At 40.5% G+C, this 21,896-nt stretch overlaps 1 protein-coding gene across 1 annotated transcript in view; it reads right to left on the bottom strand.

Moving 5' to 3' along the window:
• GLP1R (glucagon-like peptide 1 receptor) overlaps positions 1–21,506 on the bottom strand; it is a 30,340-nt gene extending 8,834 nt beyond the window's left edge. Inside the window, exons 1-7 of the mRNA XM_008936460.1 lie at positions 21,399–21,506; positions 18,701–18,807; positions 13,896–14,049; positions 12,195–12,354; positions 5,138–5,198; positions 904–973; positions 10–98 (exon numbers count right to left, since the gene is read on the bottom strand). Coding sequence (XP_008934708.1) covers positions 10–98; positions 904–973; positions 5,138–5,198; positions 12,195–12,354; positions 13,896–13,949 — 434 coding nt within the window. The 5' untranslated portion in view covers positions 13,950–14,049; positions 18,701–18,807; positions 21,399–21,506. The remainder of the gene's footprint in view (positions 1–9; positions 99–903; positions 974–5,137; positions 5,199–12,194; positions 12,355–13,895; positions 14,050–18,700; positions 18,808–21,398) is intronic.
• Between the last annotated feature and the right edge of the window lie 390 nt (positions 21,507–21,896).

Genomic DNA, 21,896 nt, shown 5'->3' with positions numbered 1-21,896 from the left:
ATGACATACCTGCATTTTATGTCAGTTTTGCACATCAGATTAGCCTGTAGTTTGGAGATGATGATGCATATAACTCTGATAAAGATCAGGAAATTCACCTGGAGAAATGAAAGAAAGATTTATATCACCATCAAGAAACACATATCCATAAGTGTTGAAAAAAAAGCTGGCTTGTGTATACATATGTAGGTCCCTATGCATCCTGCTACTCTGCAGCTACAGAACTCAGCTCCTTGCTAAGGCATTGCACTCTGAATACATCTCCTGTGAATGCACGAGTCACCTTTGAAAATGTAGGCAGTTCACTAAAAGCAAGAGAGTTTACCTCTGTCTCTGAGGAGTGAGGCACAGCAAAGGTATGGGTTGTCCCACCTGGCTTATCTGGTGGTCTGAGGCTGACACGGTGTTGTGGCTGCAGAACACAGTATTTCTCCACAATGACAAAGTTTGTTGCTCCAAAGGTATGGGTTGTCCCACCTGGCTTGTCTGGTGGTCTGAGGCTGACATGGTGTTGTGGCTGCAGAACACAGTATTCCTCCACAACGACAAAGTTTGTTGCTATTCTGTAGCCCAGTATTTAGAATATTATCTTCTACCTCCCTATACTACCTGCCATAGGTTTCTGGACACAGGGGAGGTCACTGAATTGCTGTTTTGTTATCTTGTGCTGCCACTAACTACAACATGACAGCATGTGGTTGCCTTAAACAAAATGCTAGTTGGGAATTCCAGTGACAGAAACCAACTTGGTTTCATAAAATCACATTTCTGAATGAAAATCTCAATCCTCTCAAAGGTTATTGACCTTTGGACATGCCCAACAGCCATGGGCACATCTGCTCTTTGCACTCCATCATGTTCTCTTGGAAATCTGTCAGCTCGCTGCATGCGCTCCATACTCACCCCAATGGCAATAAGAATGGGCAGCCTGATGATCAACCAGTAATTCATGTTATAGTTTCTGGTCCAGCAACTAGGAAGATAGTAAAAAAAAAAAAGAGACAAGACAATTAAAAAAAAAAAAAAGAGACAAGACAAAGAGTTTCAGTACATTACTAAAATCTCCTGCTTTTCATTCTGTTACAGCAATACAGATAGAAAACAATACTGAGGACTAGATACCAGGAAAGCACATCATGCTGACATGGAAACAGATGCAGTTGCTTCTCAGAAACACTAAGTGCTTTGTACTATTGCAGCCATCATAATCCAAGTGGATACTACTCACCAGCCTTGCCCACTAATAGCTAGCTCTCTTCCACAATTTGCTATGAATTATCATCACTTAGTTGTGAAGATTTACTCCATTAGAATCAAGGTCAAATTTGTCATATGGCTGAAAGGAGGTGGGGGTGGAATCTGTTTTGAGTCAAACCCCTTCTCTGTGGTTCCTATCCTCCTCTTTCTGCATTTTTTTTTTTTTTTTAATAACACTCCAGTTTCCAATGTCAGGTCATCCTATTATTTAACTGTTAGTTCTTTATCCCATTACCTATCATCACTTTTCTCATGTCAATATTTAGATCAGTCATCTATTTTATTTGTCGTTATTTTCCAAAAGGACCTACTAATTTCAACCAGAAGAAAGCAACTGAGGCAGCAAATTCTGGTTCCTTCAGTATATATGTACAGGTTTCAGGCTCAAAAGGAGTTTTAAAAGTTATAAGCAAGTAAAATCAAAGATGGGAGCAATAGGTCCCAACTTTTGTTGGCCAGCTGAGCCCTATACCAAACAAGTAACATGCTGCAGGCAATGTAATACTTAATTCTCCCCAGAAGTCTCTTTTTAGCTTTTTAATTCCTGCATCCTTGAACAATATTGGAGAAAAATCACAAGAAAAGGGACGCCTGAAAGCCACAATTTGGGATCAAGGTGAACTTCACACTAGGGAGTTTGTACATCTAGTTCTCTAAGGTCACACCTTGGCCACAGCCAGCCACCCCCAATTATATTATGGGCCACATGTGTGCACACTTGCCCAGATGTTGAGGCAAGTGTTCACATGCCACTTCACTTGTTGCTACAGCCACAGCATTCTTAATATTTCTATGAAATAACTTCATTAGCTTCCTGTCACATTGCTCAGCATTACTCAAAAGCAACAGTAAAGCCAGCAGTTTTCTGAGCTACACAGGCTGTGAAACAAACTATGAAACAGAAAAGAGTTTCCTTTGAAAAAGTTCCTCTCTGTCTCCAAATCTCATCTGCAAAAAACAAAATATGTTCAATTTTCCTTAAGGTTTCTAGACAGGCCTATGAAACTTCAGCTTGGGTGATGCTGGTGGAGAGTAAACCTTCATCAACCTTGGACAGAGAAACTAGCAAACTGTGCAGTGTGTGATAGGGATCCATGCTACAGCTCTACACCCACAAGCAACCATATGTACTAGAGAGGAAAGTGAAGCAGCTTGGCTGTGGTGATTCCATATTCCTTTGCAGGTACTGCAAGCCCAAGAAGGGCTCAGGATTTTGTTTTTCCTTTCAATTTCAATTTAATGCACAGAACAAGCACATTATTGCAACCAGCAGCATCACAACCTACAATTCAATTGTATTTTAAGATGCCGGAGAAAAAAAGTGTACATATTATATGCTGCCAGCATACCTGAGCTAAAATACAACTAAAAGAACTTGATTGGTACACAGCTGGGAGCCAGCTTCATGGAGCCTTTAAAACAAATTTTATTTGAACTCCTCAAGACCTGCAGAATAATAGATATGACTGTAAGTGGAGTTTCAGTTTTCTGCAGTGGAAGCAGAGGCAATTTTAAAATTTCCTTATAATGATAGAGGCTGTGAAATTATTCCTTACATTAACTCTGCTGCATTTCTGTGTCTATTAATTTTCTTCTTGTGGCACGGAATGGTTTTAGCTACTTCTAAATTTATACAAATATGTGCAATAAAAATGCCTTTAGAGTCCAATTAAAGTGTCATGGCTATTAAAGTGTCCAGAAAATAAAAGTGATAGATCTGCACATGATTTCTTGTCCGTTTATGCTTTCTGGGATTGCCATACTGATAAATGCACCAATATCTATTGTATTTGGGATAGATCCCTGCAGTTTGCTCAGCACCACTCAGAAGGTGCTTGGCAACTCGGAGTTGTGAATGGAGAACTGGTCCAGTGAAACAAATGATATTGGGAAGTTTCTACCTTTGCTTACTAATCTTTTTTATTTTTCTAATTTCACTGAATTTTAACCTTGAACAGGTACACCTGAATGGCTTAATTTTTTAGAAAGATTGTAAGGTAGCTGTCTTGCCCCTCTAATTGCCAATAGAGACAAAGATGTGTAAGTATGAGCTCTTTAGGCACAGTCTAGTATTTAAGAAGCACAGCTTGCCTTTAACATTATTTATTAATTTCTAGATAAAGACTTTTTCAATAGCTCAGTTTTTAAAACAGCAGCTGCTTTCTAAGGACTTTACACTTTCACATGTAAGAAAGGAAGGAGCCTATCTGCAAATAAGTCTTATAGGCTTCAGTTCTTCATTCAAATGGCTACAGTTTCAGGACTGCCTCAAATTTCCAACCCTGACCACATTTACTTCCAGCTATTCCTCATAGCCAGGGAAGTAGTTAAGTCACAAATGAAATTTACAGCCCGCTGCACATCCATGGTGACAGCACTATGGCAAACAGCTTGAAAGATATCCCTGGCTGCTCCAGCAAATGCCCGCCCAAGGCACAAAAATCTTGCCTTTCACAGGAGCTGCTGCACGTGGTTATTTATTGCTGTATTTCACAAATATTTGTACAAGATTTAGAAAATTCAATAATGTGCAAAATTGCCCCTTTTAAGGTCCGCTGAAGGCAGTGAGTGACAGTTTTCCTTAATAGAAAACATAAATCAGCTCTGAGCACCACATAATGTAGGAAGCTCAGCATGAGCACTTTGAATAAATTTTCTGCATCAATGGGAAGATATGCTCATGGAACGTCGCCTGTTCAGAGGCCTCATATTGTCTATACCTACCCCTGATAATTTTAAAAAAAAACTTGCAATACATCAGTACAGTCACAATCTTGCTACAGAATATTATCAAGTCAACCTTGAAAAGGAAAGTCAGAAAATCCCAGCATTGCTTCAGCCAGAAAAGGCAGCTTTGACTGATGTGGTTCAGTACTGTAAGAGACTAAAAAGAGGCCAGTTCCTAATGCTAAGAAATACCAAAAAAAAAAAAAAGTCTGGGAAAGGTTCTTACTACACTGAATTTTCTCACTGCAGCACCTCTCCAGCAGAGACTGTGTCAGAGGGAAAAACAGAAAAAAAACCAAAAGGCATTAAAGATGACCCGCTACAAAACTGCCAGCTGGGTTTTTTTTTTTTGGAAACTAAGAAAAAGGAAGACCCAATAAATAGTACATTCAGAATAAAAAGGAAATAACAAAAGTTATTTATTTCACCACAAAGAAAGCTACCCAAACATTTCCAGGCAGTCACTGTCACTAAGTAGATAAAGCCACTACCCTCTTTTTTTTTTGTTTTGTTTAAAAGGACCAACAAACTACAAGGCTATTTGGTACATAAAGCATATATAAAGGAAATTTTTCAGAACAGCCACTATGGTAAAAGTGGACGAAAAGTGTTTTGCAGCAGTCTTATATGTGGTACAGTTGACCTCAGCAAGACTAACACAAGCAGACAGAGAATATGCCTTTATTTTAAGAACAGCTAAATAAAGGAAGCTTAAACAAGAACAGGCAATCCCATCTCTGCTGCTAGGCATAAGCTAACCACTACAAATTGCAGGCAAAATCCTGTGGGAGGTTTCTGCCTTCCTCTGAAGCGTAACCGTAAAGGCTACTGCCAAAGGCACAGTATCAAGAGTGGTCTTGGCTGGGTAAGATGACTTCTACTGTTGACACTTTAACTACAGAAAAACAAAATATACCTTTCCTTGACCTGTAAAAGGATAGATTCATTCAGACATGCAGAAAATTCTGATCAGAAGGAAACATATGCTCCTTTCTGAAATGTTATGCAAGACTGTAAGACAAAACAGAAGCAATTATGCAAGGTTTCAGCACATTGCCAAAGCAAACCACACTGAACAGAAAGCAAACAATGACCTGCTGGTGCACACATACAGCACAAATGAGATAGCTAGAAAAATCAGAACTAAACCAACCCCTCATCTTCATAAAGGTACTTGACAGTTCCCCAGAGGATAACAAACAGCATTGGCACACCTGGGAAGAGAGGAGACAAGGTTGACACTGACATTAAGAGACAGGGAAAGCAGAGAGGACAAACTCCCTACATAACGATGAGAAACAATTAACTAGTGCCAGGGTTGCAGCTCCTACATGGTGCAGATGGCTGTCAATGATGGGAGGAGGAATCTAACCTGCAGGTAACAAATACACGTCACTCATTTTGCCTGGGTCCCCACATAGCTCCTAACAGGCTTGAAAAATGAACAACAAACCATCACCCCCATACTCAGCATATACCAGCTTCTCCATGGAAAAATTCACAGAGATCAAGAGAACGAAATTTCTTGAAGCTCTGCTAACCTCTATATTCATGCTAGAGAGAAGCTAAGTGTGCTCTGACCCAAACCTTTGCATCTATATTTCTGCTTGTGGATCAGCAATGCTGTATTTGGGCAGCATCAAACTCAAGCTGCCTATTGGCACAGGGGCTGGAGAACACCTTCAATATATGGCATACCTTTCCCTAGCATTCCTGTTCTATATTAGCACTATTACAAAGATTTGTGCCTCCAACTGCATCAGATGTTACCTGGGAGTTACTAACTTGAGCTCAATTATCTTTTCTGTAGTTAGTGCATTTATCAACAGCAAATCTGACACTATTGTATCTGTCGCTTTAATTAATTCAATCTGTTTTAACTTTTACAGTGTCTCAGTGGAAGTCCTTAACAGGGCTCTGAGACAGGCTAAACTGTTTCAGTGAAAGCCCTTATCTGGGATCTGAGACAATTCTCAGACATACTTTTGACTTTGTAAAACTTCTCTGTGCAAGCCCTTGGGGCTCTGGCAGGCAAACATCTCATTCTCACCCTTAATGTTGCACAGATGGATGAAGATGGTCTAATTCCTCTGTGTACCTCTGTGGACAGTCTCTGATGCTGTATCTACATTGTAGAGGAAGGCAAGATGTAATGTGCTTTGGTTTTGCATTTTTAAGAACTGATACTGTTAGGGACCATAAGAATTTCAGTGTGCAGGAAGGAGTACGCCCTGCACAGGGAAAATACACAGTTCCTGACAGCAGAAGCCACAGGGAAACTGGTGATCACTTGCAGTCTGAAAATCTACAAGTGGTATCTGTAGCGAGCAGTATCAGTAAAAACCTTCTCTCCTGTACGGCATTCTTTATCTACTATCAGAACAACCAAATACTGCAAACAAAAGGCAAATTATTCTCCTTAATCAGTTAATAAAATAAAAAGAATAAAGATCAGCATGAAAGAAAAGTCTAATAATTAGAAAAATAGCAAAGATATTTAATTCAGTAGAGATTCTGGGGACAAATGCTTGAAGATATCTCATGGATGTACCTGATACTGAGAGTACATAATATTTTGGGAGCAAAGTTACTGAGAACTCCCTGCTGCCTTGACAGTGGCATAATAGGTCTAAGGACAGGCTCGTTGCAAATTACAAGTGAAACTTTGGTTTGCAGAAACTGATTGTAGTTTGAATTATTTCTTTCTTGACTTTTCTGGGAATTAGGACTATCATTCATTAACAGAATTAGTGATGTATTCCAGCCCTGGGCTCCCAACAAACAGCTCTTTTTGTGCGTTCATCTTTCAGTTCAACACCTCTCTGCAGTGCATCACTGCTGAAGATGCTGGAAACTACAACAGGCTGCTCATAATAGCCTCTGCCACGTTAATTCTTGCAGGCTGATAACTGACCAAAAATCTGGGAACACTTCATGGTGATTACAAAATCTGTTAAGTGTACTAGCAAATAAGCATGCCAACAGCTCAGTAATAAAGTTCACCTTCAAATGACAGGGGACACTGCAATCCTGCTTAGACCCTTAAATAAAGACTTATTCTGAATACAGCATTTTAGGACTGATGGATGAGTTCACGCATAAACTCATATTTCAGATGTAACCTGACATTACTTGTTTCCACACAGTGAAAAGTTCAACCTCCAAGACAATCAGGCACACAAATCAGAAGGACACTACAGCTATCAGAAGAACTCATATCCTCCTCTTTCTCTCAGAAACCATCCAGGATAGTCTGACTTGATCAACTACTTGATGTATGAATGCAAGAATTACGTCGTGTGGAACTGAAAGAAGTGATAAATATGACTAGATGTAGAAAGAGTAAGAGCATTGAAGCTATAAAGAGAAAAGAAGAAATGTTTTTTCCTTCTAAGAAAGGAAAAGCAAAAGAGTTTAAAACAGAAGATTAAGAGAATTATGAGAATTCACTCTAGACACATGCATTTCCTACCAAGATCAATATTGACAAAATCTATTTTCACATCCCTGTCCAAAACAGTTTTCAACTGAAAACAGATAAAAAGTTCTCAGTGCAAGGAAAGCATCTCTTGCTATGCTGAGTTCATACTGGGCTTCAGAAGGAAGGTTTCTTACTGGCTCTGTTCCAGTGAGATCTTCCTTGCAATTAGGATGTAGATTTTGACACCCTAGCCAGGCTTCCTGCATTTAATAGCTTCATTCCTTCAAAGTATTCTTCATTACAGCAAGTTTGGGCTTGACAAGGCTTGGAAGGAAGGGGATTATTTATTTTTTATGGCAGTTTCCCTGCTGCAAGTGCAGCTGGGTGTAAAATTGCTATAGGAGCTCAGAAAATGTTTAGCTTTTTATTAACATTTTCTTCTTAGGCTTTAGTGCTGGAAATTGTCTCCTGTCATTCTTTCTTCCTGGATGTCACACTCTGTCACTGTGGGACATGGCTGCTGTTTCCCTATTCCTCCTCAATTCTGAAGGTGAACAGGTAACTTTTCCACTAAAAGCTGCTGAAAGGTGCCTGCAGCAGTGTTATGGTAATGAAGTGCTGGGGTTAAACCCCCAGCCCTGAATGAGGGTTGGCATATGGATGATGTCCACAACCAGGCAAGAAAGACCCTTCTCATTGCTTTTCACCCAGGGTCTGGCCACCCTTAGGTAGGAACTGATGAGGAGATCACCACCAGGTGCCCCCACCTTCTACATTAACTTGGAGATAGGGCAAGAAGACACCTATATGAGAGCTGACTCTTCTTGCAGTGGGGTTGGGAGGCTTGTGTACACAGTATGTGCCATGTGAGGATTCTGGTTATTGAAAGAGCTCCCTGACTCTTCATAGCAAATGGAATTCCCAAGACAGTGGGGCAAGATCATGAGTCTCTCTCTGGGAAACTATGAGATAATGGGATGTGTCATCAGGCTGCTGCTGTCTCCCATGGCTTGGCTCCTTGCCTGGCTCGCTCCCCTCTTCATGTCCACTGTGGTGGGTGAGTGCATTGACTTGTTCCTCCCTCTGCTTGTCTGGCACTTTGGATCTCTGGTGTACAATGTGGGAGTGGAGGGAGGAGTTTGGCTGCTAGTCTGACCATTAATGATAATATCATTTTATGTTGGGCAAGAGGTCAGCAGAAGAGGTACAAATTGCTCCTCTCCAGAGACCACTTTTTACAGCACTGACGCAGCTGCTTGAGTCAAGCTCAGCAATTCTTCACTTATGCTCAGACAAGGCAAACATTGAGTTGGTGTCCTGGACACCCTGATTAAGAGCAGTCTGCATATCCTAAGAAAAATACTTAAAACCCCCCCCCAAATCATCTTGATTTCTGTAGTTACATTGTTTTATTTCCCCTCTTCTTCTGCAAACTTTTTTTTCTCTCTAGAAGGTGAGATCTGTGGTCAAGGGTATCTTTTATGCCACAGGAAGCACCAGGTACCAGCAACATATAGCAACAGATTTTTTTTTTTTCCTGTAAGTTGTAATGATAGAATCAACATCCTGTTTAGCTGCTGTTGTGCTGATCTCCAGACTGAAGGGTCTCATCTACCTGCTCTGGCATTAGCCTGTTAAGAATTTTGTTTGTTGATGCTGTTAATGTTTCTGTTTTTTTTCCACCCCCCTCCATCAGCTTTGAAAATGGCATAAACCATTGTTTTTACATTAAGATATGTGGAACTCAGGGTTGACAAATGTATGGAAGCCTGCTTTTATGAAGGCAAAGAATACACAAGCAAGACATTTTCCACATTAAAGGAGAAAAAAAATTAATATTGTGATCTCAAAGCCTAGCATAGCATGAAATCTCACCAAGGAAGTGGCCACTGCAGAAATAGTTACCTCACAAGTAATGAGAAGGGTTTACTGAATCCTGACAATACATATGATGTCAATATAAATTGCTCCCTATTTATAGAACTACATCAGTTTTTCTTAAGTCTATCAAGATTTTATAACTTTTCACTCTTTTGCCAAGTACTTATTCATGTGAACAGATGCTAAATAGATTGTCATCTAATAACTTTAAGAACTTACCTGAAATCATCATATAGCAAAAATATATTGGGGAAATATATATGATTAGTTATTAGTATTTTTCTTTGTGCTCCTCACTGCCTGCTAACTGTTCCTAGGAAAATGCAGACTGATTATTGTATCCATCTCTTACATGCTTCTATTTGAAAAGCAGGTTTACCCATTTTCCATGATTTCAATAGATATCAAATGATCATATTAGACATAAAATGAGAAAAGTACTTTTATTTACACAATTATGTGGACCTTTTTCCCTGTTATAAGAAAATATAGCACTACTTAATAAAGCAGTTTAAAAGCTGGGAGAGAAATGGGTATTGGGACATTTCTACCTATTTGAAAGCTGTTGCTTACATTACAGTTTTGCTTGAGATTTCCTGAAGAAAATATGTACATTTCAGAGAAGTACAAGTGCAAGTGTATGTGATCACTTGAAGGACTGCAGAAGCTATTCAGATAGCAAAGCCAATACTATATGTTCTCTGAGTGATCACAAAGTTCAGCTGTAATTCGAAGAAACAACATAAAATGACTAACAACCAATAAGTTTGTGAACAATGCATATATGAAAATTTAAACCATAAATATTCAAATGATGAGTAATGAATAAGTTTAAAAATTATCCTGTAAAAGGACAATTCATTAACAGAACAAAGGGTCAGCTCTGACAATCAACTATTTATTATTCAATCCTGCTTTATTTTTACAGTTGATAAACTATTTCAAAGAGCAGGACTCTTGCACCTTAAACAGGAATCTGTCTCTCTGGAGCCTTGGCATTATAGTGAGGCTATCATGATGCTCAAAAAAAAAAAAAAAAAAATCTACTGAGCATTTCATACACCAGAAAGGCATCTGGTGAGGGACCCGAGTACTCAAAAAATGAAATCACAGGTGAAGAAGCAAGCAAGAGTTGAGGATATCTTGGGAGCATTGAAACAGTATATGCTTCTGCATCTGAAGAGACAGAATCATTAGAAAGGTTTGCACATGCAGCAATGGCTGGAATAGCAAGAAACTGTACAGATGAGGATTGCATGACATGGGTAGATGTTTTTAAGAAGCTTGGGTGAAACCCATCTCTTCTTCTCTGGAGCCTTTAGAAACCCACCTTGACATGTTCCTGTGTAACCTGCCTTAAGTGAATCTGCTTTGGCAGGGGGTTGGAATAGATATCCAGGTCCTTTCCAACACCTACCAATCTGTGATTCTGTGATGCAATGCTAAGTTCCAGCAACACCACTCATTTCCACAAACTCATTCAGAATTTCTACATACAGTACCAAAACTTCCATTGTAAAGGAAGAACAAACCCAAAATGTTTTCTGTTTCTGCCTTCTGCAAGACATACTAAGTGATTCAGATCAAAACCATACTATCCCTTACTTATAAAACACCACAATACCCTCAAGGACTTGCCTAGATACAAATTTTTGCTCTCATGTCTTTTCTATATCCTCTCACGACCTCAAATCAATGATTCAGGATAGCTCCTACATCCCTTTTTTAAAAAAAAATTGAGGGTATGTCTATTCATAAGATAGGATTAAAGCATACATAGTTCAAATGTTATACAAGATGCTGTTGCTTTTGCTGCACGTGCTATATAGCAGGCAACTGTTATTACTTGCATTTGCTTACTCCCATCACTATGCCAAAAAGCCTTTGCTCCTCATATATCACTGTTCAGTAGAATTCAATAATTCACAAGACATCACTTACATGCATTTTAACAGTGAACTGATTTGCTACACTATTCACAATTGTCAAACTCACAGAAAGAAGGACAAGTCAAAGCAATTTAAATGTTCAAGCTATTATTTGTGAAAGCACTTACAGTATTTACTTGGATTTACTTTTAGCTTTCCAGGTCACCTGATTTCCACCAAAAGGGGAGGGGGGAGAAGAGGAAGAGAGAGAATGCAACAGAAGCTAGCAGGAAACCATTCCAAAAATAGGATTAATCCTGAACAGCAATATATTTTCAGGTTAACTAGACACTGAGACTCAAAGCTTTCCTATTTGTACAGAAAGTGACTCTGGCTCAGCCAACTGATTTCAAGGCATCACAGCCCTTAATCTCAAGCACATACATACCCATGGCACGTGCACCCTGACCATTCTTTTGCCTGACAACCATTACTTGACCTACTCTGCCCACATAACCAACCTGACAACTCCCTGCTAATGATCCCTTGTTCAACAGCCCCTTTGCAGTCACCTAGCTCAAGCTGCACCATTTCTTTACTCATCCTTGACAAGACACAAGGAGGTATCATTGCTATTTTCCACCACAGGAAGTTAACACATCTTTGAATGCAAATGAGAAACATTCAAGAGCTGAAGCAGGGCAAGTACACAGTCACCTAGAATCACCCACACATATTTTGTATTAGGAAGCTGATGTCTTGCAGGGAAAGTACCATGTGCCTGCCACTGTTTTGGGGTGTTTCTGTAGTGTCACGTAGTTCCTGCATGATGAACCCACAGCTTCTACACTGTTAGTATCCAGGAACTGTGCTGGCCCAGCACCCTCCAGCTCAAAGAAGGCAAGGGATTGTGAATGAAAAGGGAACAGAGAGCGCAGGGCTTGAACTGGATGGCACTACAATAGACACAGAATATTTTTTCTTATTATACCATCTGCCTGTGCAAGCAGCCACAGGCAGACAAACAAAGTTTAACTTACCCCAGCCAATGAAGAGATAAAGCCGAAAAATCCTCTGCTCAGAGAAGACTGAAAGTACCAGCAGTGTATACAGGTACATGCCTTCCACCAGCAGCCAGTAGTAATTTGCAGCCACACAGTACTGCATCATCACAAAGACCAAGCGGCAGCTGAGTGATTCCTGAGACAGAAGAAAGCACAGTCCACATGAATGCAACAGGGGCTGAGAATAAAAGGACACTAACCCAGAAGACTGGTCGTCTCTCCTGCTTTTGCTTCTCAAAACAACACTTGCTAAAATAATCACATTTCAGTACTGAAGGGACAGAAGCCAGTAACAGGTGCTATACAGAGCAGACACTTTCAACAATATTCCTCCTTTAAAAAAAATTACATACATGTTTTGCCTGTTCCCTCCATAAGCAATTAATTATAACCTGAAAAGCACAACACAAAAATGAAGAGAAAATGAAAGGTACTGTGTCAACTGCAGTCAGTCAATCTCTTCACTTCAACAGATATTCTATTCTGCAGCTGGGCATTTCTCTATTAAAGAGCAAATAGTGGATGACACAGAGGTGGGCAGTAAGGCTTTTCTTAAGTCTGAAACCTGATTACCCAATTAACATACATATCAAATCTGATTAAACCACAACTGGATAAACCATGTGTGGAAGCATAAAGCCTAGGGGTTTTTTTTTTGAAGGAGGGAATGACCAACAATCCAACTCAAACATTTCCAAGCCTTTCAAGATGTGTATTACAATGTTGTTTTCTGCCAATTGACAACCCGCAGATAAAAGGAAATCAATCATCATGAGATTAATTATATGGCATTAGCACTTAAGTCTTAGGCAGAGCATCAGAAAAGCTAAGCATGCATCAGAAGACATGCTCATTACAACCCCAGCTCTGTATTGCAGCAGCAAACATTGTAGCCTTGGTCCTCAAAGCACAAGAGCTATACAGATAATGAAAACCTCTTTCTTTGAAGATTCAAGTACATTTTGTATTCCAGATATGAATGGGTAAAGGGATGCTTTCAACATAAGAGTTGTATACATCCTCTCCCTTTGATTAGATTTAATTAGTCTGTTCCTCCAAAGCTTTTCTAAATGCTTCCAAATTTGCATTTTAATCAGATGCTTCCTTTCCCCCCCCCCTCATTAACAGATTGTAAAGATCTCCATGAACAACCAACTAATTTGGTCATTACAGAAGACAGACAGTCCTATCACAAAAGGTGCTGGCTTAGGGAAACAAATGTCCTCTTGTCACTGCTAGAGGAAATGAGCCTGCAGCATGGAAAGACTATATGGGCATTTGTGTATATATCAAAAATCCTCTTATTCATGTTTCCTCTGTCTAGCAAACTTCCCACAGGCAGCAAAACATGCCACAGCATCAACTACTTGCCTGTACCAAACCCAGGATGGCACAACCACAGGCATACACATTGTGCTAAAAGTTTCAGAGAAACTCCCAAACTTCCCACAGGCAGCAAAACATGCAACAGCATCAACTGCTTGCCTGTACCAAACCTGGGATGGCACAACCACAGGCACATACATCGTGCTAAAAGTTTCAGAGAAACTCTGTGGACTGAAGAACAGCATTTTGCACAACCCTCATAGTACAAAATGAAATTACCTGTTGTCACTCAGACACACCACAGTGATGACTTCAATATCCTGAGAACACCACCACAGTCCCTGCCCCTACCTGGAAGGAGATAAGTCCTTCCCACTGGTGCTCTTGCGTGGCTGTGCTGTACATCCACTTCACCACCGAGTCTTTAATGAAGACAGATATAGCCCGGAGGATAAAGGAGGTGAAGAGGTTCAGGTGAATATAATTCCTCGTGCAATGTAGATGTCTGTAAAAAGGAAGAACCAGTCATGATGCACTACCTATGTAAAACCCACAACATTACACATAGGGCTAAGGGAGGAAACAATGAGCCCTTTTGGACATCTGGAGATACTAGAGAAAATCCCAGCACTTCAGAATGGCTGTTGGGATTTCAAACTGTCTTTAGGGAGAAATCACTATCAAGAAAAAAAAAATAAAATAAAAACTTAAAAACTTAAAAACTTCACCCCTAAGCATGAATGTTTTGGGGAAGGAAGTAGATCAGCGCATAAGGAAAAAAATATTCTAAAAGTTTAAGAAGTATAAAAATAATTTTCAGAAGGCATATCTGGAAGGACTAAAAAAGTCAAGTTTCACATAATGCTGAATCTAATCTCTTTGAATTGATTCCAGTGTCAGTCACTGCACAGGTTTACCTTGGCAAAGCTCAGGAACTGGTGTGCAAGTACAGCTTCTAGCTGTGCTTCAACCCACAATGAAAAAATATCCACCTGTAAATTATTGCTTTGGCAACAAGAGAAAAAAAAATCAGATTGCCTCCTGGGGGAATTGTAAATGCTTTCTGTACAACTACAAGGAACAGAATTTTCACCTCTGCGTTCAGAATTGAAAACAAAATCCCACAAGTAATCAAAAAGCCAAAAAAAGGGAAAAAAAAATCTTGAATTTCAGCATCCAGCTGCAAAGACAATGAAATGGCTACTTGCCAAAAAAAAGCACGTTAAGGGACAGCAAAAGAAACTGCAGTCATGTAAATGACATCCAACTACAGAGTGCTGCCAATGTTTTACCAGCCTTATCCACAAACATTTCTCTTCTGGAACTCCAAGAGTACACACTTTGCTTCAAAGGAAGTTGCACTGGGCATGATTCTTTGTTTTGATGCTAAAAAGTGCAGGTAACATAAATAGCAATTGCTTCAGCAAGAGCTTCAGTGAATTTACACTTCAAATGTCTGTTACTGCTGCATAAATTTGGGTAGAAAAATTGACTTGGTCTGAAAGTTATCAGTTTTGCACTGCAGAGGAAGGAGAACTTTTTTTCATAGGTCAAACAAATTTTTGTCATCATTTTTACATCACAGCTTATTTAAAAACTTACCCATGATTAATATTTATTTTCCTTTAACTCAAAATTTATTTGTTGGTACCCTTCAAAAACCATCACGTTTAAATCTGACTGAAAAAATTATGTAAATTAGCCAATTGAAGAAAATAGGTTACAAGCCATTGCTGAGTATTTCTGCCCCAGGCAATGCAAGTTATTCAAATTGTTACAGTCACAAAGTTAAGAGCCTTATTCCATGACTGACATATAGACTTCCATTTCTTTCAGAGAAAGAAAAAAAACCAACAACTTTAAAAGGCTTTCCTATTACAAAAGTGCAGAATTATCAGTATTTTGGTGCCACTGAATAAGATTTCAATCCCTATTTGTTGAGGTTACACAGCTCCTAGGGAGAGGCCACGAGTGGAGGGTCTAGTCAGAACCCAGCAACTGCAATCCACATCAGGGTAAGTCTCACATATTTCATGAGATCCAGGAGCAAGTTGTCTCCAGATAGAGAACTTAGACAGAAAAGCACAAAATAGATTGATGGCATAGTTTTTACAAGGCTTTCAGCCCCTTTAGCACCTCTAAAACCTCAAACTCAGAAGCACACACTCAGGAACACTTCTCCAGTCCTGCTTTCAAGGAAAAAATGCTAAATCATCTCTCCACAAATGTCAGGGCATCAAAATTCCCTCTCTTCTACCAGCCCTCAATAACAAACTTTCTCCTTGTTCCCTGCCAAAAATCATGTGCATCCTTCCTTTCAAACATATATGGTTGTGTTCTGTGACCTTTACATTTGGGCTGCTAAGTTTACTCAAAAAGTGTCATTGATGGGTGAAACAAGGAGAAAGCCCTTACCCTGGGAGCCATTGGAGACTTCAAGACCATCTGGTGTTCTGTCAGCTAAGTCCCAAAGCCACACAAGTACAACACATACAGATCATAATTATCAAGTGGCATTCAGAAAGGGTGAGCATCTCTCTGCCCTTCTGTGCTAATTTCAAGTTTTTCTTTGAGATTATTAGCCTATACTTCTCCACTGGAAGGAGGAGGGATAATATAACACTGAAAGGTGTGGCATAAAATTAGAAGGCTTGCATAATTTTAGTTTTAGAAATTAGAAGCTAAAAGGCACAACTGATCTTTTTAAATCTGTAAGGTGTATAAATACTTAGGAAGGATGAAAGCAGAGGGACTGCCTTGCTGAGAGAGTGCTGGCACACAGCAAGTAGTCATTAAATTGCAATGGTAATTCTTTAGTCAGCGGAGAAAATTTCTAAAGGTTCAGAGTATATGTACCAGTAGATAGAAAGCTCTACTTTGTTTAGGAGACAGCCTCATCAGTGTCTAAGAGGGATAATGAGACCTGGCTCTATACAGCAGGGAGCTGGACTTCATGGTAGAGGGACTTCCCACAACAGAGAAGGATCACAACTTTGTGTTTCCTAAATATCAGTCTCCTGTGCCCAGCAACCTCAAACTGTAGGAAAGTCTGGCTGGAATCAAGACACCTCTTGCATTTATAGAGTTTTAAAAAAAAAAAAAAAAAAAAAAAAAAAATTTTTTTTTTTGGTTTTAAGTTTTTTTTTGTTTGTTTGTTTGTTTTCTCTTCTGTTGTTTTAATCAAACCTACACAATGTTACCATTGGCACGTGCAATCAACTGTTTCTTAATTTTGATGCACTCCATGCAATTTTGTTGATGCAGATGAACCCAGTCCACCAATTTGGCCAAGAGACAGCAGTTTATTTCACAGAAACATTTCAAACTTCAAAATTAGGTTCTCTTCCATATTGCAAAAGAAAATAATCATTTCTGAAAGTTTTCCAAAAGGAGAAATTGTGTCAAAAATCCATTTTTGCATTGAAATACACCCTTACACACTGTGTAATTTCAAGCAAGGAAAGATGAAAGCTTCTGTCCTATAACATCTTTGAGTGCAGATCATCCTGAGTACCATCACACAGCACATATAGGACAACCAGGCAATCAGGCCCAGCCAGCATGGGCTTATGAAAGGCAGGTCCTACTTAACTAACCTGATCTCCTTCTATGACAAGGTGATCCACTTTGGATGAGGGAAAGGCTGAGGAAGATCTCTGCCTAGATTTTAGTACAGCTTTTGACACTGCCATAGCATTTTCCTGGAGAAATTGGCTGTTCATAGCTTGGATAGGTGTATGCTTCACTGGATTAAAAACCAGCTGAATGTCTGGGCCTAAGGAGTTGTGGAGAATGGAGTGAAGATCCAGCTGTGGCCAGTCACAAGTCACATTCCCCAGGGCACAGTACTGGTGCCTGTTCTCTGTAATATATTTGCCAATGACCTGGACAAGGGGATCAAGAGCACCCTCAGTAGGTTTGCAGACAACGCTAAATTGGGAAGGTGTGTCGACCTCCATGACAGCAAAGAGGCTCTACAGAGGGATTTGGACAGGATGGATCCATGGGCCAGAGCAAACTGTATGAGGTTCAACAACACCACGTGCTGGGTCATGTACTTGGTCACAACCACCCCAGGCAATGCTAAAGGCTTGGGGAAGAGTGGTTGGAAAGCTGCCTGGTACAAAAGGATCTGGGGCTGTTGGTTGACAGCCAGCTGAACATGAGCCAGCAGTGTGCCAGGTGGCCAAGAAGACAAATAGCATCCCAGCTTGTATCAGAAATAGTGTGACCAGCAGGAGTAGGGAGGTGATCGTGGCCCTGTACTCAACACTAGAGAGGCCACACTGAGTACTGTGTTCAGTTTTAGGTGCCTCACTGCAAAAAAGACACTGAGGTTCTGGAGCGTGTCCAAAGAAGGACAACAAAGCTGGTGAGCAGTCTAGAGAGCAAGTCTGATGAGAAGTTGCCAGAGGAACTTGGGTTGTTTAGCCTGGAGAAAAGGAGGCTCAGGTGAGACTTTATCACTCTCTACAGCTACCTGAAAGGAGGCTGTAGCAAGAGTCAGGCTCTTCCCCCAAGTAACAGGAAGAGAGAAAACAGCCTCAAGTCATGCCAGGGTAGGCATAGGTTGGATACTTAAATTTCTTGACAGAAAGGGTTGCAAATCCCTGGAACAGGCTGTCCAGGGAAGTGGTGGAGACAGCATCCCTGGAGGCATTTAAAAGACATGTTAGATGTGGCACTAAGGAACATGGTTTAGTGGTGACCTGGCAGTGCTGGGTTAATGATCTGGCTTGATGATCTTAAAGGTCTTTTCCAATCAGAATGATTCTATAATTCTACAATCTAAAGGTCGTCTCACACCCAGACTAGTGCCTCATCTGCAAGGTGAGGCCATGAGGGAATGCTGGAATCTCTTTCCATCTATTCCAGTAATAATTTGACTGAAATAAAACAATATCACAATAAATTATTTCAACTGATAAAAAGCATCTCTCTTCCATACTTTCATACAGGTAATACTGCAACAATTTAGGAATTTTACTTGCATTTTGAGAAGAAATGATTGTAGAAAGGAACACAGAAATGACATAAGATAGAGATATAATGAGGTGATTAGAAGAAACAGGTAAAAAAAAAAAATTTCTGCCAAAGTCTGATATTACCATATAGAAAAACCTTTTCTCCACTCTCTTCAGAGCTTCACCAGTTACCTGAATCCAAGAAGAATGGCAGTTGCTATTACAAGGGCAGAGAAGGAAAGAGCATATCCAATGGTGTATATGATGGACAAATTCAGGAGCTGTTCTTCTGGTGCATCCTGAGAGCATATAAAGGAAAAAAGAGGAAAAAAAAAAAGGAGAAAACAGAGCTCGTGGGCTTCAGTTCTTTTCTCCCAGATGCTTTCTAACTTTTCTTAATGATAATCAGAAGTCATTCTCCTACTTCCAAGTTTAAATGCACATATCAAATCAGTCTTCCATTTTCCATATGCTCTAAAGAAATAAAAACTTAATCTTAATTTCCCAGCTGCTCCCAGGTGTTTGCTCAAATAGTTGGGTTTTGCAGCCAGGCTAGAAAATAGATAATGTGACATTATTTCATAATAAAGTTGGAGAGACATGAATTACAACACAAGCAAGTCTTAAACAGATGGCAGGAAACACAGACACAACTCAACCCTGCAGTAAAAACAGCAAAGCTGGTGTTTTCAGACTTGAACACTTAAAGCAAGTCTCCTCTCTGTGTGGTGATGGAGGTCCTTCAGCTACATCTATACTCAGAAATAAAACAAGTCAGGTCCCATTTGCTGAGTCAGACAAAGCACTCCTTGCATTCATACAATTAAACTCTTTTTGGCCCCCAAATCTCTCTTCTGCCTTAACTGCTCAGCCTCCTGAGAAGGAGCCACAGCCTAACATCATCTCATGACCTACATGGTGGAGTACTGCCTGGGAGGGAGTGACCTGATGCAGGTCAGAGCAGCAGGGATGCACACACTCCCCCAGCAGTCCTGGGCTGTGGCTCTCTTCAGATTCGCTATTGAAGACAGGACCAGCAAGAGCCTTGCTTGAAAGTGCTGCCCAAAACCTTTAGGGAGAAGTAATTGAAAAACTATAGGCAGGTCTGAATCATAACACAGGCTTATTGCTCAGCCTCTGAGACACGTTCATATTCTCTATTCTGGTCCATTTCTAAGCACATATCTGTTTAAATAGACTCAGGCATTTTACTTTCCTTCTTCAAGCTGCTAATTCTGCAATTGGCTCCCAAGACCTGTGCCATACAAAGGAATACATTTTTGTACTTCAGAAATAAGTACAGCTATTCACTGTACAACACAGCCAGGAGGATTTAAGGTGAACACACAGGCTGTTCCTCGGGGATTTGCTAAGCGAATGTTTTAAAGGGAGTGACACAAGAGCTGCCTTATGAAGAGAAAAGAAAAAAGTCTCTTCAGTATCAAAGCTCAGGCAAACTATTGAGACCTGACAATTTAAAACATGTACACAGATCAAAACCACATTGCACATTTAAACAACGTTATTTTACAAGGATTCACTCACAAACCCTTGGGATTTTGTTTCAGCCATAGTTGTAACAACACACAGCAAACAACATCCTGTTCTGACACACAAGATGCATAAAACAAAGTAGATTATTAGGGTCTCTCTATACATTAGGTGGATCCAAACATGACTGTTCACATTTCAGGGACTGACACATGTATGCAGGGTTTCGAAATCCAGATCAGTTCATGGAAACTTGGAGGCAGATGCCAAATGACCAAAGGTTACCATTAGTAGAAACATTTGGCATGTTGGCATTTCCCAACAAAGCCCTGGAAGAAACCATAATGGTAAACAAGGAAAAGTCAAACAGCCAGGCTTAATACTTTGTGTTAAGATAATAAGCTCTGCTGGGATACCCCAGAACGTGGAGTGCGTGAGAAATAAGGCTGCAAATTAAAGGAAAACATTAAATGTAATGTATTTGAAGTATTGGAAGTGATCTCTTTTTCCATCTCCTTGTAGTCTGCAGCCATTTATTCCTGAAGAATGAGGGACTGAGCGACAGGAACTCCAGAGGACACAGATCCAACAGCACTTGGAAATTTCACATACTTGAACTCTTTTGGCTAGGTATGCACTAGTTCCCAGTACCCTGGGACAGAGCAAGCACACTCAATTTACGTGAGGAAAAGCCTCACCCCTGGAGGCTCACAGCAGTAATGGCATTACGTGTCCTGGGAACACACATGGTGCGCTAGCTGACGCCAAGGGCTGACAAAATCCCCTGGAAGTCCCTATGCTCTCCTTCATTTGGCGCCCCATGTCTCAGCTCCCCGCCGAGTATAAAGTACTAGGGTAAGAAAATAACACTGACAAGCCTAATTCCATCACCCACAGCAAATTAAGGTAAAAAGACAGAAAAAAAAACCCCAAACAAACAAAAAGCAGAGCCTGCCCCCTACCCAAAGGTGAAAAGCAAATATCCTTCAGTTTAGTTCATCTTAATCACCTTAATAGCTGCTAACAAGACAGAGAACTAACAGTTACTTTTTGATATCAATGTGCCAATGAAAGAAAAAGGCAAATGAATTAGGTTGCTCCTCTGGCTCTGGTGGGCTGCAGCTGAGCCCCCTGCAATGCACTGCAGATGGGACTGCCTGGTCCACTTCTCTTGGCTCTCCCACATATACTTAAACATACTCTTGTCTAGCCTCCATGTTCCCTTTGTTGAAGTGGAGAGGCCTGACATCTCTCACCGTGAGGCTCACTGAAGCAAGGCACCCAGGATGAGAGTCAGTAAAGATCACTCAGACATGACAAAAACGAGTGGGCATCAATGACTGTCTTTTTCCTCTCTTCTGCTTTGTTCTCAACAGCAGCAAGAGACAGAAACTCTTACCTGGTCAGAGGCCTCACACTCAGAGAGGTTCCTCCAGGGCAGGGATGAATTCTCCTTGAGCAGCCAGGTCCCCTCTGAGGTGCAAAACCGGTACACCTGCCCATGCAGCACTGTCAGAAGCAAAATGAGGCATGGGGTTAACGGGAGGTGAGCCTGCTCTGGGGCAAGCTGTACAGATAGGTTGCACTGAGCCTCAGACCATTCTTCTTCACCCATTGCTCTCCCAGCTCAGGGGGGAAGCCACAGAATGGCTGAGGGTGTGCTTCTTCTGCTCCCTGACTGCAGCAGATGCTGCTGTTGCTCACCCTCATGGCCACGAGGCAGCTTGGGAGGACATGGCTGTAAAGGGGTCAGATGACACATACTCCAGGACAACTGCTAACCATTCAGCAGTAACAACTGTCTGAAATAGTTGCTGCCATCTTTGTGTGGATTTTACAAAATGAATAAATTCCAGCTCATGGAAATACTAGATTTTTAAGACGTAAAATTTTGGAA

Source organism: Merops nubicus, unplaced genomic scaffold, assembly GCF_000691845.1.
Source record: "Merops nubicus isolate BGI_N331 unplaced genomic scaffold, ASM69184v1 scaffold3303, whole genome shotgun sequence".
In the NCBI taxonomy this organism is placed as follows: Eukaryota; Metazoa; Chordata; class Aves; order Coraciiformes; family Meropidae; genus Merops; species Merops nubicus.
Note: the sequence above shows the minus strand (reverse complement) of the source record. Positions and strands in the feature narration are given on the sequence as shown.